At 23.2% G+C, this 26,945-nt stretch overlaps 1 protein-coding gene and 1 long non-coding RNA gene across 8 annotated transcripts in view; one reads left to right on the top strand and one right to left on the bottom strand.

Annotated features, from left to right (window-relative positions):
- Positions 1-5,402, top strand: part of LOC107065375 (uncharacterized) — a 38,147-nt gene extending 32,745 nt beyond the window's left edge. For 6 of the 7 annotated variants that reach the window (XM_089176128.1, XM_089176129.1, XM_089176127.1 and 3 more), the window contains 2 exons: positions 3,121-3,298; positions 4,895-5,402. In XM_089176128.1, coding sequence (XP_089032254.1) covers positions 3,121-3,298; positions 4,895-4,910 — 194 coding nt within the window. In that variant the 3' untranslated portion in view covers positions 4,911-5,402. Of the gene's footprint in view, positions 1-3,120; positions 3,303-4,894 lie in introns of those variants that run through there. The other variant, XM_015319004.2, reaches the window with a different exon arrangement.
- The window catches only part of LOC149031404 (uncharacterized), a 151,770-nt gene that overhangs the window by 37,782 nt on the left and 87,043 nt on the right, over positions 1-26,945 (bottom strand). The gene's annotated exons all lie outside the window — the stretch shown is intronic.

Here is a 26,945-nt window from a genome sequence, read left to right as displayed (position 1 = left end):
TTAATTATTTTTTTTTTATTATAACTATATATAAAAATATATTATTTATTATTTTTTATTAGATTATTTTATTATTATTTTATTTTTCATTATTTTATATTATTATTTTTCATTTTGTTATTATTTCATTTTACTTCATTATATTTTATTTATTATTATTTTATATTATTAATATTATCATTTTATTTCTGTGTGTGTTTTTTTATTCGTCCTATCTGAACTTTTTTCTTTTTTTATTTAATTCTTTATCATACGAATACTTATTGTTTTATTTATTTATTTATTAATTTTCTTTTTTTTCATATAAGAAATTATTCCAAGAAGAAAGAAATATAATAAATGGAAGATATAACATTGAAGATTATTTTAATCGTGAATTTTGTTAATCAACGTCGCATAATATGCGATCCAACGTTAAAAATAGATCGTCGTTTGTGATTGAATACGAAAATGATGGGAACAATAATAATAGGAATACCGGAAGACGTACGAATTTCTATAGAAATTCTAGTATTAGGAAGAAAACTGGAACCACAGAAAATATAAGTATCATTTATCCAATTGAAATAAAATCATTTTCTAATATCATATTACATATCTGCCCATAATTATGAAAGGAGATTTAATTGTAAGACAAAATTTAAAAAAACATGAAGTTTATCAGTTATTTCACATCACATTATTTTAAACTAAATAAAATCAATGTAATTCTCACGATAATGTAAAAAATCAATCGTTAAATAATGTTTGTTGTTTTAATATTATAAAGAATTCATTAATTTGTTCAAATATAATTTTAAAAATACTTTGAAACATATGAAATATATGGCTTAAATCATTTTCATAATTATGGGGACATATATCATTTTGAAAAGCAACAACGAGCAATATAATTTTTGAAATGTTTTCATTAAAGCAAACAAAATTCTTCATATCTTCGAATTAAATTCATTCGAATTCAAATGTCTTAAAAGTTGGCATCGTAATATTCGTAAAGTTCGTGAATATAACTTGTGCCTTAAATTATTCCAACCCTTTTAAATACTTCAATCTTAAAATGAGAATATAATTCGAGTCTTATAATATTATTTTGTAACAGATGGTATATTAAAGAACTAGAAAAAAAAACTAAAAAAAAAAACAAAAAGAAAAAGAAACAAAAAAAAATATATATTCCTAAGAAACAAAAATAGTAAAAAAAGTTCGAACAGTTGTACGAACTTTATTATTTTTTTTTTTATACTTTTGCAAATTAATCTAAAGTGAAGGTAAAAGTATGAAACAAACTAAGCATTCGATAGTTTATTTAGTTTAAAAAAAAAAAAAAGCAGCAAACAATATATTCCTAAAATAACAAAAAACCGTAAAAAAAGTTTCAACTGTTTTACTAAATTTCCTTTTATTTTTAGTATTTTTTATTTTTATACTTTTAAAAATTGATTCAAAGTTAAGGTAAAAGTATGATAAACGAAATATTTGAAAGTTTATTTCGTATAAAAGAAAGAAAAAAATAAGACAAATATATTCTTAAAAAATATCCTAAAAAAAGTTTGAACGATTGCATTAGTTTCCTTTTTATTCTATTTTTTTTTTTTTATTGTTATACTTTTGTAAATTAATTCAAAGTGTATGGTAAAAGTATGTTTGGTAGTTTATTTAGTATAGAAAAAAAAAAAAAATAAAAGATATATTCTTGAAAAAAAAAAAAAAAAAGAAAAACCGTAGAAACTGTTTGAATGGTTGCACTAATTTTCTTTTCATATATTTTTTTTTATTTTAATACTTTTCCAAATTAATTTCAAGTAAAGCTAAAAGTATGACAAAATATTTCATAATTCTTATATTTACTGACTTTTGCAAATTAATTCAAAGTAAAGGTAAAAGTATGACACAAGCTAAATATTCGATAGTTCAAAAAAAAAAAAAAAAAAAAAAAGAACCAGTTGCAATTTATTTTCTAACGTTGACGTTTTATTAGCATTGCAAATTTGCCTTCTTGATAAAATTGTCATTCAACTTGAATTGGAGGGTAAGTGGGGGTTGTGCAAAGGATAAGAGGAGAGAATAATGTATTCTTTGTAAAGAAAAAAAAAATGACGTTGAGAAGTCAAGAAAAGAATAAAAAAAGAAAAAAGAAGAAGAAGAAGAAGAGAATAAGGAAGAAAACAAAAGAAGGGTCGTAGTTTTACTACCCCCTTCGCATAAACACTTTCAAGGCTAAGTTATAGGTTATTTGAGGGAAACCATAAAGTAATAAACGACTCCATTTTTGAACTCTCGTATCTTCGATCCCCCTTTCATTTTTCTTTTTATTTTTCAGTTCATCGTTTGACACTTAATAATACTAACCCACCCCCACCCCTCCTATACTATTACCCTTTAACTTTATCTATCCCTTGTATAGGGAGTTCACTTTTATCTTCGGTTTTATGAAAACCTCAACGACGTGAGATGAAATAAAAAAAAAAGACAGAAAATAAAAAGATTGAAATGTTTCAACTTGATATGTTGAATGATTGAAAAATAATTGAAATATTAATTGAATTAAATCTTGTATATTGAACACACACAAACACACATACACAGAAATACACAGACAATGTGTGTAAATATTAAACATGCATAATTGCATTTAATTTTTGTTATATTTTATATTTGAAATATTATAATTTATATTAATTATTATTTTATATGTTGAAATAATTATAAATATATTTAATATATTAAATACTATATATTTTTGTTATTTAATTTTATGTTTAACGTTTATTATAAATTAATTAAATTTATTTTAATTTTATATTAATATAAAATAAATATAAATTTAATTACTTTATACATAAAATAATTAAAAATATTAATTTAATATAAATATTTTATATTTTTAATTATTATTATTTTTATATTTATAACACGCATTTATTATAAATATTTAATATAATATATATAACTATATATTTTTATTTTTATGTTTAACATTTCAAGTAATATTTGAATTAACTTCTTTTTTGTATTTATTTTTATCTTCTAATTCGATGAATTTTGAAAATAAAAACAGAAAAACAAAATACAAGGTTGGAGTATTCGTAAAACACTAATTGTAATTTCACGATTTGTCAGGTGTCGATCCAAGGTTACTGTTGGGTGGCACTGGTACCGGAGGTGATCGTAACACGTGGGAGGGTCGTTATCACGTGAAGGAACATCGTCGTGCTGGAAAAGCAACCTTCCAGGGTCAAGTTTACAACTTTCTCGAACGTCCTACTGGCTGGAAGTGCTTCCTGTATCACTTCTCTGTGTGAGTAACTAATTATTCTTTTATTATCATTATAACAATTTTATTTCAAATATTCCAAATATTTTTCTGTTTTTATTTATAAATTAATCTTCACAGTAACAGTAATCCTAATAATTTTTTTAAAATGATTCTAATTTAAAATTTATTATATTTACAATTGAATATGGAAAAGAATCAATTCAATTATTATTTTATTAATATTATAATAATTCTATCTTAAATATTACAAATATTTTCCTTTTTTTTTTATTTACAAATTAATTGATCTACACTGTAATTTTAATAATTTTCTAAGTGTATCTTATTTAGAATTTAATATAAATATATATATTATATTTATAATTTTTTATATATATAAATTTAATATATAATATATAATTATTATATATAATTTAATTAATATATATATTAATTAATATATATAAATATTTCTTATTTATATTATATTAATTAATATAAATATATATATATATATATATATATATATATATATATATATATATATATATATATATATATAATAATACACGTAATAATGAGTATACATATATACAGTATAATAATATATATATATAGGGTGTCTCTATAAATTTAATTTCTAATCTACGAAAAGTAATTTCTCATCTTATTTCATAAATTATTGAAACACCGATTACTGCGAAATTCTGTTCGTCTATCTATCTGTCTGTCTGTCTGTCTGTTACTAACTGTCTCAAGAAAAATCTATCTTCGTTCTTATTTATTAATACAACGATTCTTCGTCAATTTTCTTCAATTATCGATTAACTTCGATTGAATTATTTATTATTAACGCTTCTTCTATATACGTATTATTTATTACAATTTTCTGATATCAATATTTTATTATTACATCATCGTTAATAATATATCATCATTATATATTTATTGATTTATTAATATATAAATAACAATATACCCTTTCAACCACTTCCACTTCCGTTTCATTTTTTGTTTTGTTTTTTCTACTCAACAGTACCGTTCATTAAATTCATACACACACACATATATATACATACATATATACACGTGTAAGCATATTTACGTGAATTATTGAACTTTGGTGTGAACCCTTTTGTTACCACCGACCCATATATAGAGCTGTTCGTGTAAAGTTACCCTAACTATTATACTAAACCCCATAAAAGGGGGAAAACTGTACTATCAGTGAATTTATATTGAATTATACTAAGGTTAGATATTAAATATTATTTATAATAGTATTATATATTGCACGTGCAGATATTATTTATTTCGTTTAACTTTGTAAATTAGAACTGAGGCTGCAAATAAACCAAATATGTGGTCACCGATAGAATTCAGAATGTGCGTAATATTGAAACTTTGATCGTCTGGGATAAAATTTTTGGAATGGGTCAGCAATTTTAAGTATTTATGATCAATCATAAATCAGACGAATGAAATATACGAAGAACTTAAGAAAAAAATCAATTTAGGCAATGTCAATAAATTACTCAGCACACGGTTGCTGTCTAGGCGCTTCAAAATCAGGATATACAGGACCATCCTACCGGTAGGTCCTTTATGGTACCGAAACATGGTCCACTTACGTTACAGGACCAAAAGAAATTGAAGCTTTTCGAAAATAAAGTTGTTCGTAAAATCTTCGGGTGCAAAAACGCGATGAGGAAACGGGTGAATGGAGAAAACCCCATAGTAGAAGTACACCGACTGTACAACAAACCGGACATCATTAACGTCGTAAAATCAAGCCGATTAAGATGGGCAGGTCACGTGGCGTACATGGGGGAGGATCAAACGGTGGATAAAATACTGGTCGGTATATCAACGGGAAAAGACCATTGGGTAGACCGAAACGTAGATGGGAGGACAATACTATTTCGGGATCTCAAAGAAGTGGGCTACGAAGACCACGAATGGACAGGGTCGTCGTTCAGGGACGAGAACACTGACGGGATTTGGTATTTGCTGCAATGAACTTTTGAGTTTCTAATGCCAATTAATAATAATAATAATAAGAATAATGAAAATATTAAAAATAATAAGAAACAATATTAAGATGAATAATAGAAAAGGTACAAATAAAAATCTGCTTGAAAATTTATATCTCAATAAATTATTCAAAATTATTTTACGTACCAATAATAATAATAACAATAATAATAATATATTTTCTATGGTTTTTATTTATTTTGTTTAATTTTTTAATTTACATTACATTAAATTTAATTTAATTTATAATATTATATGTGTGGTGTGTGAATGTTATTTATTTTGTTTAATTTTGTAAATTATATTTTTATTGAACACACGTGTATTTTATTATTTGACAAATACGATGTAGAATAAGAAGAAAAAAACAAGTTCCATTAGAAATATTGTAAGTTATGTTTCCCAGAATGGTTGGGTTGTAAGAAGGTGGGGATGATATGAGAGAGTGGTTGCTATCACAGTCAATTTAACTTTGTCATTTAAGTTAGTTCAACGTTATCGTGTTCTTGAACCCCCACACACGACAATAGAACTTGATAGATTTTGATAGAAAGGAACTAGAGAGAATTCTTGTTATTTACCGAATTGGATATATCTTCTAATAAAGTTCAAGTTAAATATCTTAGAAAATGATAGATTGTATACAATACCAGGCAAAAGTTTTCCCCTCAAAAAAAAACACCCCTTACGTATATTTAAATTATATGAAAACACAATAACATAAAACACGAATGTGTTTCCTTCCTAAGGATTCCTGTAGTTTATTTTTTTTTAATTATTTCTAGATATTCTAACACCTTTCCTACCCTCTTACATTTCTCGTAGAATTTTCAAAAATTAGTTATTAATTTTATGATTAAATTTTGCAATTTATATTAGATTTGTTTAATTAATATTGTATAAAACAAATTATGTTAACAAATTTGATTAAATTTATTTAATTATTTATAAAAATCAACCAACGATATCAGACTTTTGTTAGGAAGTGTATACGTTTGTGTAGAAGTGTGTATATGTATATATGTGTGTGTGTATCTGGGAAAGTAGAGAAATTGAAGTTAGGGGTGGTTTCGTACGTGTAACTTTTCGAATCGATTTATATCCATGTATCCACGTGGTACTCCTCGTGTTACTAAATCGTAAAAGCTCATCGACCATGAAAAACCTTCTTCTCTTTCTCCCCTTACCCTTATCATCAAGTATCTACGTGAGTGAAATTTCTACGGATAGATGGCAGTCTATATACGTGTGACTATCACTTGGTCTGATCAATATCCGACTTGTTTCACTTATCGGATGTACGTAACTAAAAACTTGTAGGAATCTGCTATATTTGTTAAAATAAATGTGACCTAATTAATAATATAAATAATATATATATATAAATTAATAATTTAATAAATAACAATATTATAATAATATTAATAATAATAATTGATAATTGATAATTAAATAAAATATACAAAAATAATATAAAAATAATAAGAGTGCAACATGTATATTAATTTTTATTATATGAATTATATAATAATATTATTAATAATAATTGTTAATTAATAAAACATAAGAATAATATAATAAAATAATAATATAGTATAATATATATTAATTTTTATAATATAAATTTTATAATAATCTAATATATATATATATATATATATATATATATATATATATAATAACTTTTATAATATGAATTTTATATTAATACTAAAAAAATAAATTATAATATTTATATAATGTTTTAATTTATTAATTATTATTATTATTATATTATATTAATAAAAATAAATAAATAAATAAATAAATATAAAATTGGTGTACATAATGTGTTAAATAAAACAAAACTTAATTTAAATTTTCGATTTATTTCATATAATTGATTTTAATTAATACTGTAAAAAAGTATCTTTATTTAAATTACTCGTACTGTATTTTAATGATACGTGACTGTAATTTATTATTGTTGATATCATCATCAATTTTAAATTCGCATTTATAATACACCATTTAACAAATTTGTTCGTCTTCATGCTCGATTTTTGTTTTCGTTTTATTTCAACATCGACAAAATTAGAAATTAGAAACCTTGAAACAATGTAAAATAATTCTTGTAACCTTAACGTTCGTTAAAATTCTTAGAAAAAGATTTGCATTTAACGTAGATAACCAAGAATTTCTACGTAAACGTAGGAAGCCACCACTTTTGTTTCTTGTGAAGGGGAAGGAAGGAGCTTTGGGGGTTGTTGGATGAGTTGGTTGGATTTTCTTTTTTTTCTTCTTTTCTTTTTTTTTTTTTTTGGGATTATTTTTACATGTAAAAATGTTTCCGTGGAAATCCTGATTAATCCGCCGATCAAAATGTTTCTCACGCGAAGCTCTTTCTCTCGTGAAATTCAACTTCCGGTTGGGAAAATTCCAACAGCTATCCTACTTTTCTTGGTATATCAACACACACACACACATATACTAACAACACATAATTCGTAACACATACACACATCTAATAACAACACGTAATTCGTAAAACACATGTGTGTATATACATATATATAGATAGATATATGTGTTAAAAACGTATGGATATGTATGTGTGTTTTCATTTGTACCGAGACCATATAGCATGATCTAATTTAAATAATTTGAATAACTTTGCACGCCATCCCTATGTAAAATCTTGGAATAACAACACAACTATCAACTTATTTGACACTTCCGAAATAAAAATCTTGAATGAAGATCTAAGCGAGTATGTGAACGTTTTATCAATCATGTATTTTTATTTTTAACTACTCGAATAAGTGATATTAAAAAAAAAAAAAAAAAAAAAAAAACAGAAAAAAGAAAGAACCAAAACAAAAAATAATAATAATAATAATAAAAAAGTTTGATAATTCATATGAATATTTATATCGCAAATGTGTGTATGTGTATATAATAATAATTAACATAAATAATAAAAATCGTGCAAACAGTTGAAATGAAAACATACATTTTGTACAAAATTTAAAAGTCATATTTTGTATTGTAAATAAAAAAAGAAATATATTTATTATATTTATAATGATTGTTTATATGTTAGATAGATAATTCATGATTAAATTATATTATGTAAATTAATTTATATTTACGTTGATTAAAAAGATTATGTTGTACAAATTCGAAACATAAATTTTGTACAAATTCAAAACACAAATTTTGTACAAAATTCAAAAGTAATATTTTGTATTATAAATAAATAAAAACAGAAATATATTTATCATAATTATAATAATTGTTCATATTAGATACATATAGTAATACATAATTAAATCATATTATGTAAATGAATTTATGCTTACATTGATTAGAGGTTCGATTGATTGAGAATACATTTACTCAACAAACTTATTTACATGTATAGATCTTATTAATCAGTTAATTATACATTAATTGTGTTGATATAACTTCACTTGAATGTATATATTAAAATCATAATAAATAAATAAATAAATAAATAATAATAATATTAAATATAAAACACAAAGCATATACGTATACGTGTAATTAAAATATAATTTAAAACAAAATCTATGAGTTTTTGTTGATCAAAGTTTGAGTGTTTTATTTATTTATTTTTTTTTTTTAAATTAATATACAGTAATAAATAAGTAATAACAATAATAATAATTAATAAAAAACCCTAATAAAAAGATAAATATTTATTAAAATATTATTAATAAATAAACCTAATAAAAAATAAATACTTGTTCAAATATATTAACAAGCAACCCTAATAAAAAATAAATATTTAATAAAAAATATATTAAAATATATAAAAAAAATTATTTATTAAAATCTATACAAAACAAATACTTTTTATTCATGATAAATCATCCTCATCATAATTACCATAATTTCATTATTATTATTATACAAATTTATTAAAAACGTATATATATATATATATATATACATAAAAAAAAATAAAATAAAATTAATAATTTATTTATAATAATATAAATGAAAATGAAACTTCTTAAAGAAACACGTAAGATTGGGAAATAAAATTTGATTGATGGACAAAAAGTGATTGACAGACTGACGTATGAAAATTTTGATTAGATTGATGAAAAAATAAATGAATGAATAAATGAATGAATAAATGAATGAATGAATGAATGAATGAATGAATATTTGATTGATTAGTTGGATAAAGTAAAGATACTTTGAAAAAACCATTGATAATGATTCTCACACATTTTTTGTTGTCTCTAACACCACACATCAATACGCATTGTACTTCATTTTTATTATTATTTTTTCTTCTCTCTCTCTTTCTTCTACTTACCCTCTACCCCCTTTTCTATATTTCTTTGCAAATCTTTTCCCTATTCCGTGCATATTTTTTTTTTCATAATTTTTCCTTTTTTCTTTTTCCAATCCCTTATATGTATTGTAGTCTATCTGGGTTCTGTAACCTACTTCTTTTCAAGGTGCCACATCTAAAGAACGAAAGAGAAAAAGAAAAGAAAAGACAAAAAATAAAAAAAAAGACAAAAATTAGAAAAATAGAAAAAGCAAAAAAAAAAAAAAAAAAGAAAAGGGTTTCGCGTGAAAAAAAAAGCAAAAACAAAAAAAAAAAGAAAACAAAAAACTGCAACGTTGTGTACTTTTGAATAAATCGCGAAAAAATTTATTCACTCGACAAACAAAAATGCAGAATGCAAAATAAAAAATAAAATAGAAAAAAAAATATATATATATATATATATATATGAAAGAAATAGAGAGATTGGATAAAAGGAATAGAAAATGCAATTGTTGTTGTTGGTTGTTCCTTTTTCTTCAACGTCAAACATCGTTTAACTGGACGATCTAGGGGGGATTCACTTTTAAAATGGATTTTCGTTTTGTATCGACGGAAAACGTTTTTGCGGTTAGCCTTCACTTTCTAATCAATCATTCGTTTAGCTTTTCTTTTTTGTCTATTCCCATATATATATACATGAATATATATACAGTGGATGTAGAAAGTATTCGTACACCGATCAATTTGAAATAAAATATTTTGAAATTGTAGTTTATTAACTGATTTTTTATAAACAATGATTTTTATAAATATTCTTGAAAGTTTCTACATTAGATGTGATGAAATTAAAAAAAAAAAAAATACTTTTTTTTTGAATAAATTAAAACATTGATAATGAAAACAAATTGTTGTATAAGAGGTAAAAGGACTGGAGGAGTGGAGGGAGTGGGGAAGAAATTGAGAAAATGTTTTTAAATGTTAACAGCGTACTTATTTTTATTCACAAATTTTTTTGTTTACTCGTTGACAAGTATTTGACACGTGTGTAATTTCTATTTTATTTTCTTTTTACTGTATTCTTTTTTTTTTTATAAACTATCGAATTTTTTATTTATTCTTATATATATATATCATATAGTGTTTGAGTTTATCTTGTAATTTTAAATACTGCAATATAAATTAATATCTAATATTAAATTAATTTATATTTTATTATTTAAATTATTATATATATTATTATTTAAATTAATATAATTATTTTATTATTTAAATTAATATAATTATTTTATTATTTCAATTAATATATTTATTTTATTATTTAAATTAATATAATTATTTTATTATTTCAATTAATATATTTATTTTATTATTTAAATTAATATATATATATGATTATTATTATTATTTAAACTAATATATATTTAATTAGTTAAATTAATATAAATATTTTATTATTTAATTATATATCATTAGTATATAATTAAATTAAATTAAATATTATAAATATAAAAAAATTTAATTGATTAATTATAATTAAATATAAAATTAAATATAAATTAATATAATATATAAATATGAAAAGAGTATAGAATGAAAAAGAAAAAAAAGAACCAAAAAAAAATAAAATTAAAAGAAAAAGAAAAGACGCAAAAAGAATAAAGAAAAAAATAGGGGTGAGAAGGATGAAAAATTAGGGGAGTAGGGGGGGAGGGTGTGTTTAGTAAAAGAGGTCGAATCGAAACTGTGACCTCTGTGTGTTGAATCATTTAAACGAATACTATAGTTTATAGAATCGGTAGTGGTGTATTCGTCATTCTCGTCGTCCGGTATTTTGTATCGTCAACCGTGATTCGGGTACGGACCGGACCGGGACGTTTGCGGACTCCATTGTCTCGATCACCGGCTAGTTTATACTCTCTACCTTAATTACTTGCAATCTCGATCATCGCTGAACACAATTAAACGTCCTGCACGAAGGGAAGGGGGTGAAGAATGAAAAGGAAAGAAGGGGGATAGGGGGTGGGAGTGTTTGATCGTACGTAAAACGAAATCCGCATTGCGGTTACACGTACGGGAAACAATTGTTTATCGATAATTATTATTTTACATACTATATTCTTGACTTATATATAATTAAAATCAACAATTATTTACTTTTTGTTTGTATCATTTCGCTTCGTGATAATATACAGGATATAATTTATACAGGTGTAGAGCAATTATTTTTATATTTCCGGGAGCTTGTATTACATTCGTTGATTTATTTTTTACTTTTTTTTTTTTTTTAATTACTATTATTATTATTTTAATATTACTTTTTTTTATGTTACAAATTGTTAATATATATATATAATTATCTATAAAAATAAATAAAATATATATATAGATATATTAACAATTTGTAACATAAAAAACTAATATTAAAATAATAATAATAGTATATTATTATTTTATTTATAATATATAATTATTATGTATAAATATAATATATAATTATATTATAATATAATTATTATATTAAAATAATAATTATATGTATATATAAATATATTTTATTTATTTGTTTGTTTTTTATTAAAAAAATAAATAAATATTTAAAAACAGAAATAAATTCATAATATATTTATATAATAACATTAATAGCAACAATAACAGGTAAAAAAAAAAAAAAAGAATAAAATGATTCGACTTTACATTTTCCTCGGATCACTCTCCCCCTTCCCACCCCTTCACTCACTTCACCCAATTATTTCCGCCATTTTATCGATATATCGGAACGTTCGAATATAAATACCCGATTGGTAGGAAAATAAGACTAAAAGAGGGTTAAAAAAAATAAACACAAGGTAAAATATGTGTATATATATATGTGTATGTATGTCTGTGTGTTTGTGGAAGAACTGTAAAAGAAATTGAACGAGTTTCTTTTTTTTTTTTTCTGTGGGATGGATTAATTACTTAATTAAATCTGTCTCTGACGAGAGTTAATTATATGGTATTACTGTATAAACGTTTATATTTACGGTTCGTTCTTTCTTTTTTCTTGTTTTTTTTTTTTATTTTTTTTTTTTATTTTGTAGGGAATAAGATATAAGAAAACCTAGAGGGATTTGCGTGAGTTGTTAGTGAGGGGGTCTTTTTTTTCTCTTTTGTTTAATTCATCATTCAACAAAACGCTCGTATTATAAGAATAATAATAATAATATGAATAATAATTAATGTGGACGAATTAGTTAGTTCGTTATTTGCACATGCATACTAGGTATTTATTGATATATTGATGACTGGATAAAGTAAATATCCAATAGATGGCGCGAAAATCGAAAATGACAGATTACGATATATAAAATTTAATCAAACAAAACTTCGTTCTGTGGAGTACATTCATTTTTGTACATGTAATGACGTTAGTTATTGTAATAACTTTTTAATACAAATTTTTATCAAAACGTTCCAGATTGTTACAGCTTATTCAAAAAAGTTTCACAATTTTCGAATTAAAGACGTGTGTATTAGATTGATTGTGAGCCACAGCAACGTGTGGCGGGGCACAGTTAGCGGTAAAAATGGTAAAATGTGCTGACCCACCCTGTATATGTAAAAGTAATTGATTGTAATTATTTATTTAACTTGTAATTAATATCTTTTTATAATCATTAATTTCGTCTAATTGTTTTCATAATAAAATTATCATTTTTTTTTTAACACTAAATATATTTTGTTTTGTTTTTGTTGTTTGTTTTTATTTTATAAAGATGTTTAATACTCCCTTTGATTTTATTTGTTTTGTTCTCATTTTATTTATAATATTTCTTTAATCAAATTCACTGTTATGTTTACAAGAGAACACATATCTATCGTATTTTATGTTACGTTTGGTATAGTGATCGATCGAAAACGATTGGTGGTTGGGTTGGGTTATGGGGGATTGGCAGGGGGTGGGTGGGCTTTTCGTGTATTTCGTTTCTTGCTTCGAGATTGAGATCAGAATTCGATGAGATAAAACACTCTGGTCCAATTTTCCAAGGTAAACTGAAATATTGAAATTGATTTTCATCTTTTATTTACTATACTTCTATGTTTTTCTTTTTTTTCAGTCGTTCATTCATTCATTCATTCATTCATTCATTCATTCATACATACATATATACATGCATACATATATGATTTTAGACATTTTATATGGTGTATAAAATATTTCTATTGTAAAATGAAACAAAAGAGAAAAAAAAATAAAATATAAAATAAACATTTGCAAGAACAATTAAAATAGAACAAAAATTATTCAAAAAAAAAAAAAAAAAGTTTGGAAATTTTCTTTATGTACTATCTTACTTTAAAAACAAACGTTAAGGTACGTTGAAGCAACAGTTTATCGATTTCTAAGCGCTTATTAATCTAACGGGAAAAATCTACTCTAAAATTAATGACACCCTCACCCCTACTCTTCTCCACCCGCCCCCCCCGCCCGGCCCCCTGTTGTTTCTGTCACGATGTAGTTTGCTGTTACACCGGAATAACGTCTATGATTAATTACAATTTTCACCGTTCACAAATGGGGGAATGAAATTAAACAAGTTTTCATTTTCACTCTTTCTCTCACTCTCATACTATTTCTAACTAATTTCAAACACATTCTTAAAATATCTTTCAAACGTATTATTTAAACTTTTATGCTGTTTGATTTCTAGTTATTTTTTCTTTTGCGAATTAGTTTCTTTAAACTTTTCAACAAATCGAAATAAAAACATTCAAATTTTTCGTGTATAAGAAAATCATAAAATTGAAACATATTCTTAAAAAATATTTTAAACGTATTATTTAAACTGTTTGTTTTTTTATTTATTTTTGGTTTGCGAATTAGTTTTTTTTTTTTTTTTAAACGTTTTATCATGTTAAAATAAAATTAATTAAATTTGTTATTGTACAAGCAATTCAGAAAATTAAAAAACACATTCTTCAAATATATTTCAAACATATTATTTACATTGTTTTATTTCTATTTATTTTTTTGTTTAAATGTGTTTCATCATATTAAAATAAAAGTATTCCAATTTTTTAATCTACAATAAACTCAGCAAATTTAAAAACAATTTCTTAAAATATATTTCAAACATATTATTTACATTGTTTTATTTCTATTTATTTTTTTGTTTAAATGTGTTTCATCATATTAAAATAAAAGTATTCCAATTTTTTAATCTACAATAAACTCAGCAAATTTAAAAACAATTTCTTAAGATATATTTCAAACATATTATTTACACTGTCTTATTTCTATTTATTTTTTTGTTTAAATGTTTCATCATATTAAATTAAAAGTATTCAATTTTTTTGTTGTACAATAAACTAAGAAAATTAAAACATATTCTTAAAATATATGTGCCCATAATTAAGAAAGTGGTTTAAGTCATATATCTCTTGTTTCGAAAATATTTAAAGATTTCTATTTGAATACAAACATTATCTAACGATTAATTTTTGATAATATCGTGAAAATTACATTGAATTTATTTAGTTTATAATAATGTAGTGCGTTATAACTGATAAACTCATTTTTTATTAATTTTTACTTAGACCACTTTCATAATTATGGGCACATATTTCAAACGTATTATATAAACTGTTTGATTTATATTTATTTTTTGTTTTAAATGTTTCACCACATTTATTATTAAATATGATTAATTATTAAAATAAAATTTTACTCTATAATATTATTATAATAATATTAAAATAAAAACATTTAATTTTTTGTCGTATGAAAAACTCCGAAAAAATGGTGCGTATTTTAAATAAAATTATGTGTATTATAAAAAAATAAAGAAATAAAAAGGAAATAGAAAAAATATCAAAGTAAACAAATTAGTTTCAGTTAAGAGAGAAAAATAAAGATAAAGGGAATGTAGGGTTGAGGGAAGAGAAGGTTGTGGAAGGGGGTTAAAGGGAAGTAAAAGGGTAACATAAACAGAACGATAAAAGTTTATTGAAATGTAGGTAAAAGTAAGTATGTGTAAGTTTATTTACGTTGCGTTTTAAAAACGCATCGCTACGAAAAGGTTGTGTGTTATCTACTTGTACGAGACAATTTCATATACATATCTATATATCTATGTATAGGAGTATGTGAGTATGTGAATATGTGTGTATGAGTTTGTAAGTGAGCTCACGCGATGGCTTGGTGACCCGCAAACAGTGAGACACTTCTCATTCCACAAAAACCGTCCATCAAGCATCAATAATGTAGAAGGGTCGTGCTGTGGCCTTGCCTTGCGAGATATCGATCCTTATACTAATATCGATTCTTTCCTTTCGTTTGTTGGAACGGAAAATAAAAAGAAAAGAAATGAAACGAAACGAAACCAAACCAAACCAAATGAATTGAAATGAAATGAAATGATATGAAGCGAGACGATAAACGAGTAACTTTAATGTGAACTTTTATTAAAGTTTATTTTTAGAATTGTTAATAAGTGCATAAGAGGATATTTTTATCTTAATTAAATAATTATCATCATAATCATCATCATCATCATCAATGAAAAACATTATTGGTTCTGATATATATATATATATATATATATATATATATATATATATATATATATATATATATATATATATTATGTGTAAATATGTGTATGCATATAGAAAAAAGATAATTAAAGAAAGAAAAGATAAAAAAGAGGAAAGAATCAAGGAACTGTAGTTACCCTAATTCATGTATAGAATTATTCTTCTTGAAAAGACAGAGAGAGAGAAAGAGAGAGAGAAAGAGAGAGAGAGAGAGAGAGAGAGAGAGACAAGTATGAAAACCACACTTTGAAAACAATAGAGAAAACCCTTACACGTCTGGGATTTGGCCGAGGTCAGCTTATTCTTACGTAGTAAAAGATGAAGTATATGAGAGAAACAGAAAGAGAGAGAATAGAGAATAGAGAGAGAAAGAGATTGAGAGAGAGAAAGAGAGAGAATAGATGCTAGCTGTACTAGCAATGAGTACATGCTTGAGTGCAACTCAAGTATACAAACGGGTTGCTAATGGTTACTCAACTGTACTCTACTTCTATATTCCTTTAAGTTCTCTACACAATTGTTCACAGGAATCACGTAACGTGTTGTTGTTGTTATTGTTGTTATTGTTGTTATTGTTGTTGTCTTGGATTTAACTATCAAGTTTGCTTATGTCTCACGAGAAACATTGATAATTAGATACCACGTTACTTCACATATGTTACTTTTTTATTAATTATATTATCATTATTATTTCTATATTATATTTGACTTTTAAATTAATAATACGAATTTGCAATAATAATAATAATAATAATAATAATAATAATAATAATAATAATTTATTACATCGGTGTTTTTGTTTTATTTTTAAAGTGGTGCTTTTGAACCACTTTCATTTTTGTATTTTTTTTCTTTTTTAAAAATTACTTTTAAAGTAAACTTTTTATTTGTAACTGTGTTTATTATTTAATATTTAATATAATTATTATAATATTTAATATATTTAAAAAACCTATATTTCTATTAGGGTCCTAAAAAAATATAAATTTACCTAACATTTGTTTGTGTGTGTTAGATTTAACTATAAATATTAACTATCACACATACAAGTTTGCTTATGTTTTACGATAAACATTGATAATCGGACACATTGTATAAGTTACTTTTTTATTAATTACATTATTTTTCTGTAATATATATTTGACTTTTAAATTAAATATACGAATTTGTAATAATAATAATAATAATAATAATTTTTTACATTGGTTTCTTTTGTTTCTTTTTTTCAAAGTGGTGCTGCAAGTTCACTTTGTGTTTTTTGAATTTCTTCTTTTTTCAAAAATGAAATTTAAAGGGAGGAAGCTTTTTATTTTTTGAAACTGTTTGATATTTAATATTCTTGAATAATATTTAACAATTAATATTTAATATCTTAAAAACTTCTATTTCTTTTTTAGGGTTTTATACAAATATAAATTTACCTAACATTTGTTTTTGTTCCTCAGATTTAACTATAAATATTAACTATAGTTTGTTTATTCTTTATTATTTCTCAAAACATTGAATTATTGAATTATTTTTTTCCTCTCTTGTTTCTAAAAAAAAAAAAAAAACATTCTATTTTTATTCGTTCACTTAGAAAAAATGAATTTTCCATTTTATTATATTATTTATTTCATTCGATCAAAATGAATGAACCTTTTATTTATGGGGGGGGGTGAGGGTGAGGGGGAGGGGAGGGGAATATTGGTAACATACCATTTATTATTATTCTTATGATTACATATTATTTTATCGATATATTTCTATTCAACCAATGAAATCGTTTGGAATGGTTTTGTTTTTGCCTGTGTAAAAGTACTTCGTTTTTATTGATCGGGATTTTGTACGAACAAAAAAATTTCATCATAGTTCATGGATTATTTGAAAATCGAAAAAGAATTCGTGCGAATTACAAATGGTATTGAAATAAAAAAAAAAAAAAAAAAGTAAAAAGAAAAACGAGAGAAAAAGACAAAGAGATAGACAGTAGGGGATGATTGAACGGGGGTAGTTGAACGGATGAGGGAATGTGCGTGCCTCGAATCGGAAAATCAATTTTGAGGAAAATGCGATTTCACTATTTTCCATTCAAATTATCTCTAGGTACATATATACACACATCATATAGATATATATGTAATATATATATGTGTACATATATATGTGTTTAAGTTCATCATAAATTAGTAATATGATAATACGGACATGTAATCAGTTTAGCAATTTGAATGTTAATAAGTATTTCCTTTTATTATTATTATTATTATTATTATTATTATTATTATTATTATTATTATTATTATTATTATTATTTTCTTTTATAAATTTTTATGAAATATATTAAAAATAAAAAATAGAAACAAAGATTCATATAATTTATATTAATTCATATTATATACAAAAAATCTATGATATAGTTCTGACACCATTACATTAATTCAATTTAAATAGAATAAATATAAGTACATATATATATATTAAATTATTTTAAAAAATCTTAAATTATATGAAATTATTATAATAAAATTTTGAATTATGTAATTTGTAAAAAAAATCTTTCGTTTATTCACGTATTTCAAGATGCATCATATTTTCAACAAATAAATTTTTTATTTTTTCCTTATCTCTGAAGTTTTCAATTTAAGTAAAGCAAATTGCTGCTTATCCTCATTTTTCCTATTTTCTTTTCTCATTTTTCTCTCTCTCTCTCTCTCTCTCTCTTTGACAGTATTCAACTTTCCTAATTTACGTTGTTCCTTTATATATACACATACATATATACACGCACATATACATATATGTATTGTATATAAATGATAGGTGTACCTCTTACGTTCTTTCTGTAAAGAATATTATCAAAGATTTAACGAAATTTTCCGTTTTTACTTTGGTCTCACCGATCTTTCATTTTTAGTCAAGCTACATGTTTATTTATTCTCGCATAGTTGAGGGGTGGATGGGTGTGTAGTTGGGGTGAGATGGAATGGAATAAGGGGGTGCAGTAATGTTATATATCTTCCCTCGTCTTTTCTTCGTTAAATTTAAATTGATCCTCGACTACTTATGGCTCGTCTACGAAGAATAAACACACACACACACACAGAAAAAAAAACCAAAAAGGAACATACGAAAAGAAATGAAAAGAAAAGAAACAAAAAATTAAAATATACAAAAAATATCTTCTACGTTTGACTACAGGGTTTTTTTTTTAATTGAAACAAATTTCTTTTTAATTTTTTATAAATTTTTTTGTTTCCTTTAAAAAGCATTTTATAATTTATGTTTTTTCTTTCAATTCAATCGTATCAATTACAATTGCAAAACGATATTTATTTGATTTAATTACAAACTAAACTTAATATTAATTAATAAATAATTAATAAATAATAACTCTAACAAATAAAAATTAATTTATAATAACTAATACATACAATTAACTATAAATAATACTAACTATACTAACTATACACTAATGCTATAATTAACTAATAAAAAATTAATAACTAATAAATAAAAATTAATAAACTTTAGAATTAAAATTGCAAAACGATATTTATTCTATTTAAATACAAATTAAACTCAATTAATTAATAAATAATTAATAAATAATAACTCTAATAAATAAAAATTAATTTATAATAACTAATACATACAATTAACTATAAATAATACTAACTATACTAACTATACACTAATACTACTAACTAGTAAATAATTAGTAATTAATAAATAAAAATTAATAAACTTTAGAATTAAAATTTATTTATTGTAATTTAATAATATTTCATTCTTTATATTCAATCATATCGATTAAAATTGTAAACGATATTTATTCGATTTAAATACAAACTAAACTCAACTAACCAATAAATAATTAATAATTAATAAATTTTAGAATTAAAATTCATTTATTATAATTTAATTATTTATAAAAATTATTCTATCAATCTATATTAAATTTTTGTATTTTAATTTCATTTCATTGAATTCGAAAATTTTTAAATTTATCTTCGAATGTAACACCTTTTCAATAGCATTTGTTTGAATTTTTATCATTAAATATTTAATATAAAATAATAAATTATTAATTAAACCAAGTATAAAAGAAAAAAAAAAAAGACCCAAGAAAATTCCCTTGTCATATATCGTCATGTATTCATGTATTTTGTTTGTTTATTTTCTTGTTTTTTATCTTTTTTAATGTGTATGTGTACGTGTACATGTGTTATCGACGGCAATATGATCAGAATCGATAGAAGTTAATTGCAATGCTAAAAGTGCATTCCCATTTCCATCATTCCCATTTTTGCAGCAGTATTTATATATACATCTACATATATATTTATATAAATATAAAACTCGTCTGTGATTAATATAGAAACATGAACAAACAAAACAAAACAAAACAAAAAACCAACAAAATAACTTTCAGTGTATAGAAATAAAAACCTGAAGAAGAAAAGTGTAAAAAAAAATGATGTAAAACAATTTTGAAAAGAACTTTAATATAAAATGAACAATTCCGTGTGGTTTTGTCTGAAAGAGTACGGGAGGGGGGAGGAGGAGGAGGAGGAGGAGAAAAAAGTAGTATAAGTTCGTCTTTGTGCGGACGGTATGAAGAAAGGAAAAAAGAAGTAGTAGTAGTAGTAGTAGTAGTAGTAGTAGTAGTAGTAAAATCTTTTCCTTTTCATTCGCCTTATCTTACCCGAAAGGTTTTCTTATTTCTTCGTATAACCCACCGTTTCATTTTTTTTTCTTTTCGTCGGTTCTTTTAAAGTTTCAATGAAAATGGAAAGAGAGAAAGGGACACATACATACACGTCTACACACGTATATAGGAAGAATAATATACATATATATGGAGTAAAAGACATTCTTGAGAAGGGAAGTATCTGGAAACTGAGAATGTTGATAAGATTTTTCTCACAGTTCGAATTCATTGAGTCTGTTTTTTTTTTTTTTTTTTTTCAAATATCGTCTCGTCTAGGTTCTTATCGGATTTTATTATTGTAATAGTTGATATAGTAGTAATAGTAGTTGTAGTAGTGATTGTAAAAATATATATATATATATATAGTAATAAACAATAGTATTGTTCATAATTTTAATTAATATTATTTAAGTATTATTTTGTAAATTTGTTTGACATGAAATATGTGATTTCAATATTAATTAATACAAGTTAAACATTTTATTATATTTATTTTATTATTTTATAATAATAATGTTATTGTATTTATTTTATTATTTTATTATTTTGTTATAATAATGTTATTATATTTATTTTATTATTTTATTATTTTATTATATGTATACAACTCTTGTTTTTATATGTTAAATGTTTAACTTGTTTATTATATATTTATACATAGGTATGTTTGGACAGACATTTTATTTAAATTCCAAATAAATATAAATTTTTAAGTAGTATAAATCAGACCTTATTTAAATTCACTACTATATGAAATTTGTAAGTAGTATAAGTCAGGCATTATTCAAATTCGAAAGAATAAGAAAATTGTAAGTAGTATAAGTCAAGCATTTATATATCTGGCCAGACATAAAAAGAATCTAAACTAACGTAAGATTATAAAAGTAGTATAAATCAGACATTTTATATTTGAACAGACATAAAAAGAATGTAAACTAACTTAAGACTGTAAGTAGTACAAATCAAACATTTAACATTTGGTCAAACATAAAAAGAATTTAAATAAGCAGAAGATCGTAAGTAGTAAAAATCAAAAATTAATATGTAATCTGATAATATATAAATTCAAAATTAACAAAAAATTAAAAATAATAATTATTAATTAATATTATATATATAATTAATATAAAAATCAAATTATTAAAAAGTCAAATTATTTCTTATAAAAATAAAATATAAAAGTATAAAAAAAATATCACTAGTTCAAAAAAGAAACATTAAAAGTACATTTACAACAAATTCAATAGAAAAATATTGAAATAAATAAATAAAACAATAAATCAAACAACTAACAATCCTATTTAAACTAATATAAGATTGTAAGTAGTACAAATCAAAAATTAATACATAATCGAATAATATTAAAATTTAAAATTAATACAAAAGTACAAATATTTATTATTATATTAATAATAAATATATAATTAATACAAAATTAAAACTAATTTGCATTACATTAATGTTATATGTATAATTAGTACAAAAATCAAGTATATTCAAGCATCAAACTATTTCCTATAAAAATAAAATAAAATTTCCTATAAAAATAAAATGCAAAAATATCAAATTAATATCACTAGTCCAGAAAAAAACATTAAATAATTTTACAACAAATTCAATAGAAAAATATTAAGAGGAACAAATAAAAATCATAAATCAAACGACTAAACAATTCTATCGAAATACTTTGTGCGTTGAATGTACTGCAGAAAAATTAAACATACAATAAAATTATCCAAAAATTATATTACAGAAACAGTGAACACCATAAAAAAATATAAAACAAAAAAACCATTATAACCAAAGATATATCATCAAAAAAACCCACCCACTCATTCACCCACTCAACCAAACTAATCGGTCAAAAAAAAAAAAACTAAGAAAAAAGAATCAATCCTAAAACTAAGTATGGTTTTGTGTTGTTATTGATGGTGTTGATGGTAGTGGTGAATGGATAAGAGTTTCAGAGTCAAGTCCTCAAAGAATTGAGTCTCGAAGTCTTCTGCTAAAGTTGAAATACCAGGATGAAATTGGTACGAGCAGTGATGCATAAGGGAGAGTTCTGGGCCATATTCTCCCACCCCCATCCTCCTATCCCTCATTTCACTCCCTCCTTCCATCCCTCACTCACTCACTCACTCACTCACTCACTCACTCACTCACTCATTCTCGTTCTCGTTTCTCTCTTTCTCACTATAATACTACTGGGTGACTATCGATCGGGTCGTATCTATAAATAGAAACGCGGAAAGTCCTGGGTTGGGATGGGGGTGGGGGTTGGGGTTAGGGTTAGAGGAGGGTGGTAGGTATTTAGCATTTCACAAGGAACTTCTTCTGGAAAATCGTTTGCTCAGAGACACGCTAACGTGATGATCCTGAACAACTCACAAGAGGTTTCCGGTGTCTGGTGTTATACAAAAAGAAAAAAAAAAAAGAGAAAAATTCTTTTATAAGTTTCTTATACCTTATCAAATTGATCGATAGGATAGATAGATCGACCTATCGATCACATTTCAAACGATAATAGCTGGGGTATATCTAAATGTGTTAGGAAACACTTTTTAACGGGTGTCTGTGTTAATAGTCTGATAATATTTTTCTTTTCTTTGTTATACTACTTGATAGGATGATGTGCAAATGGTGTAACAATCAAGTTGATTTATTACATAACAACCTATTTTAAGTCTATAAATATTATTGAGAAGGGACTAGGTTTGTAAAGAGGGAGTATTATGATATACATATATATATATATATATATATATATATATATATATATATATATATATATATATATATATATATATTGTATTGTAATATATTGTATTGTAATATAAACTATTATTATATTGTAATAGTTTTAATAAAATAGTATATATTAATTATATTATTTATATATATATATATATTTCTTATATATTTTTATTAGTTATTTAATATAACTAATAATTAGTTTTTAAATAATAAAATTTTATAAATATATATTAATATAATAATATAATATAAATATGTATAATAATATAATATAAAACTATTATAAATATAGTATTTATAATAAATAATAAAATATTATTAACATATATTTATATAATAATATAATAATATATAATGATAATATTCCACTTTTTATTATTAACTTCTATTAGTTTATTTAAATTACTACTTTTATTTTTTTTATTATTTATTTTATTCGTTGGATGTTTCATTTTTCAAAATATTTTCCTTTTTTTTTTCTATCAAAAGTCACGAGGTAATTTTATTTATAATTATTTACAATCATTTTTATATTTATAATTTTAATTGAAAAATTTGATTTCATTTATTTTATTTTTCTAATCACTTTCTTCATTGTTTATTTATCATCAATCGCAAAATAAAATTTATTTGGTTTTATTTTTTTTTTTTTTTGTAATCATCTTTTCAAATGATAGATCAAAGGGGGTGAGTTGAGGGTGTTTTTTTATTTACTACACTACTTAGTATCGAATTTTTGGTTTCTTCATTTTTAATTCACGTTATATTTTTTTCACCAATTTTTTTTTGAGGAAGGGGGGGGGTGGAAAGCTTATGTAATTTGAGTATCGTGAAAACAATGCTTGTAAGAAATTTGAGTAATACTACTACTACTACTACTACTACTAATACTACTAGTACTTGGTAAAAAAAAAAAAAAAAAACCTAATCTTTTTCTATATCTTTTAACTTTTCATCTCACTTTCAACGAAATTGCATGATCGTATGGCAAAAGGTGTCGAACATGGGAGTTAGAAGGTTTTAGGATTACTATGAGGAAAAGTAAAGGGAGTAGGGTGATAGAGTAAGGGAATATCTTCGTGTAAAAGCTTCTTTAAGAGCTATCAAGGGTCGGAGACTACGAGATCTATACTTGAATGGAAAATAAAGAGGCTTCTCGTATCAAGAAGTCTGTAGGTGTCTGTGTTGTGGGTTGTATATATAAGAGTGTGTGTATATGTGTATCTGTACGCTTATGAAATGATATTCAAAGAATACTAAGTACAGATTTTGTACTACAAATTACAATACTTATTTATAAATCACACTGTATAATCATTTTTTTTTTTTAATATGAAAAATGACTGGAATTTGGTGAACTTGTTTTGTTAGAAAAAAAAAAAACATAAAATTACAAAACACAGTAAAAAAGTTGAATTTATTAATACTTATAAATACTATTTATTTATATACTTTACTTATTTAATTATTTAATTGTATATTAAATATTATTATATTTAATTAAATAAATAAAAAAGGTAAATTTATTAATACATACATATATACTTATTTATATATATTTATTTAATTATTTAATTAAAAATCAAAAAATATCTTTGTTATTTAACGTGAACAAAGTATTATAAAATAATTATCTAACATTCCTAATATATACTCAATAGTTAATACTTTTTTTATAAAATAAAAAATCGTATTATTAAATTTATTTCAAATAAAAAATTTATATTTGATTTATACTTTATTATATTTTTATTTAATGGCAAAAATTAAAAAAAAAAACAAAAAACAATGTAGCTTTTTCTTTTTCTTTTGTATATATTTAATACGAACAAATTATTATAAACAACAATTATTTAATATTAGGTAATATATATACTCAATATAATATTTTAACAATATTATAATAATTTTTAATATTATTCTAAGTCGAATAATATTATTTTAATATATTAATTTTTAAATAATAAACTTTATCATAATATTTTCTGTAAAACTGTAAAATATTATTCAATTGATATAATTTATAAAATATAAAATTATTAGATTTATTTCAAATAAAAAATTTAAATTAGATTTTGTACAATTATTTTCATTTAATGACAAAAATAAAACTAAATTTATCTTTTCTTTTTTTTTTTTTTTTATATCAAAAAAATTGGATAGTAAAAAAAGAAACTTGTGATAAAAACGAAGAAGGATACCCAAAGGAAAGAAAGAAAGAAAGAAAGAAAAGAAAAAAAAAGGGAGAATAAAATATGATCAAATTGTTATTTATTATTATTATATAGCAAAAGAAAGAAAGAATGGACTTTTTACTTCGAGTAAAAAATACCACAAAAGTCGTTTCGAAGGTTCGTATTAAAGGGAAAGGACCATTACGATTACTCTCCATTTCTTTCCTGCCCATTTCCGATCGGCACGCGTAAAGAAAATAAAGAAAATAAAGAAAAAAAAAAAAAAGAAAAAAGAAACAACAGACCTAGGGTATCGTAAGAGAAAGTGAGACAGACATAATGAAAAAAAAAAAAAAACAGAAAAAAAATATATATATATGGGGGAACCTTCTTATCCCTAGACGTTACTTAACCATAAACTTGTAAAAGACAGGTAATGACCCAGACCCCAACGATTTTTTACGAACAAAATGTGACCTCTCAATGATGTGAAGTTGAAAAAAAACTTACAATAAACCACCCCCTTCTATGCTAGGGGAAGGTGTTTGACAATTTTTTTTATTATTTATTTTCATCTGATAAAACATAGAATCTAAATTAATTAACATTCAAAGTACATTATCTTTAAATATTACGTATGTAATTACTGTTATTATATACGTTATTGTTTAAATATTACGTATGTAATATTTAAACAAATGTATATATGTTAAAATAATCTGAAATATAATTACAATGTATTAGAATATTCAAATAATTGTTAAATAATCGAAAGGATTGTGTATTGTTAACTAAAAACATCAGGTATATGATCAGGAGTATCGTTTTCCTCAAAATTCACCTCCAGACTGAGTTATTGTCTTCTACAAAAATACTTTTATTAAATGATTTGTTTATATAACTTTTTCGAATGTTACACATGCGTGCAACGTTAATAATATTTCTAATAAAGAAAATTTCAGATTATAACGTTCAGATTTTACTATTTTATTTATTCTAACATAATTATTTTATCGCTTCTGCTTAATGATGATTTCGAGAGTTAAATTATCCTGTAATGTAAGTAGAATGTCTTAGAATATTAAAATAATTGTTAATTAATTAAAATACTTGTTAAATAATTGAAAGGATTATGTATTGTTAATTAAAAATACCAGGTATATGATC

The sequence above is a fragment of the Polistes dominula genome, unplaced genomic scaffold (genome assembly GCF_049000335.1).
Source record: "Polistes dominula isolate Pdom_NZ unplaced genomic scaffold, Pdom_raw_medaka contig_21, whole genome shotgun sequence".
NCBI classification, from domain to species: domain Eukaryota; kingdom Metazoa; phylum Arthropoda; class Insecta; order Hymenoptera; family Vespidae; genus Polistes; species Polistes dominula.
Note: the sequence above shows the minus strand (reverse complement) of the source record. Positions and strands in the feature narration are given on the sequence as shown.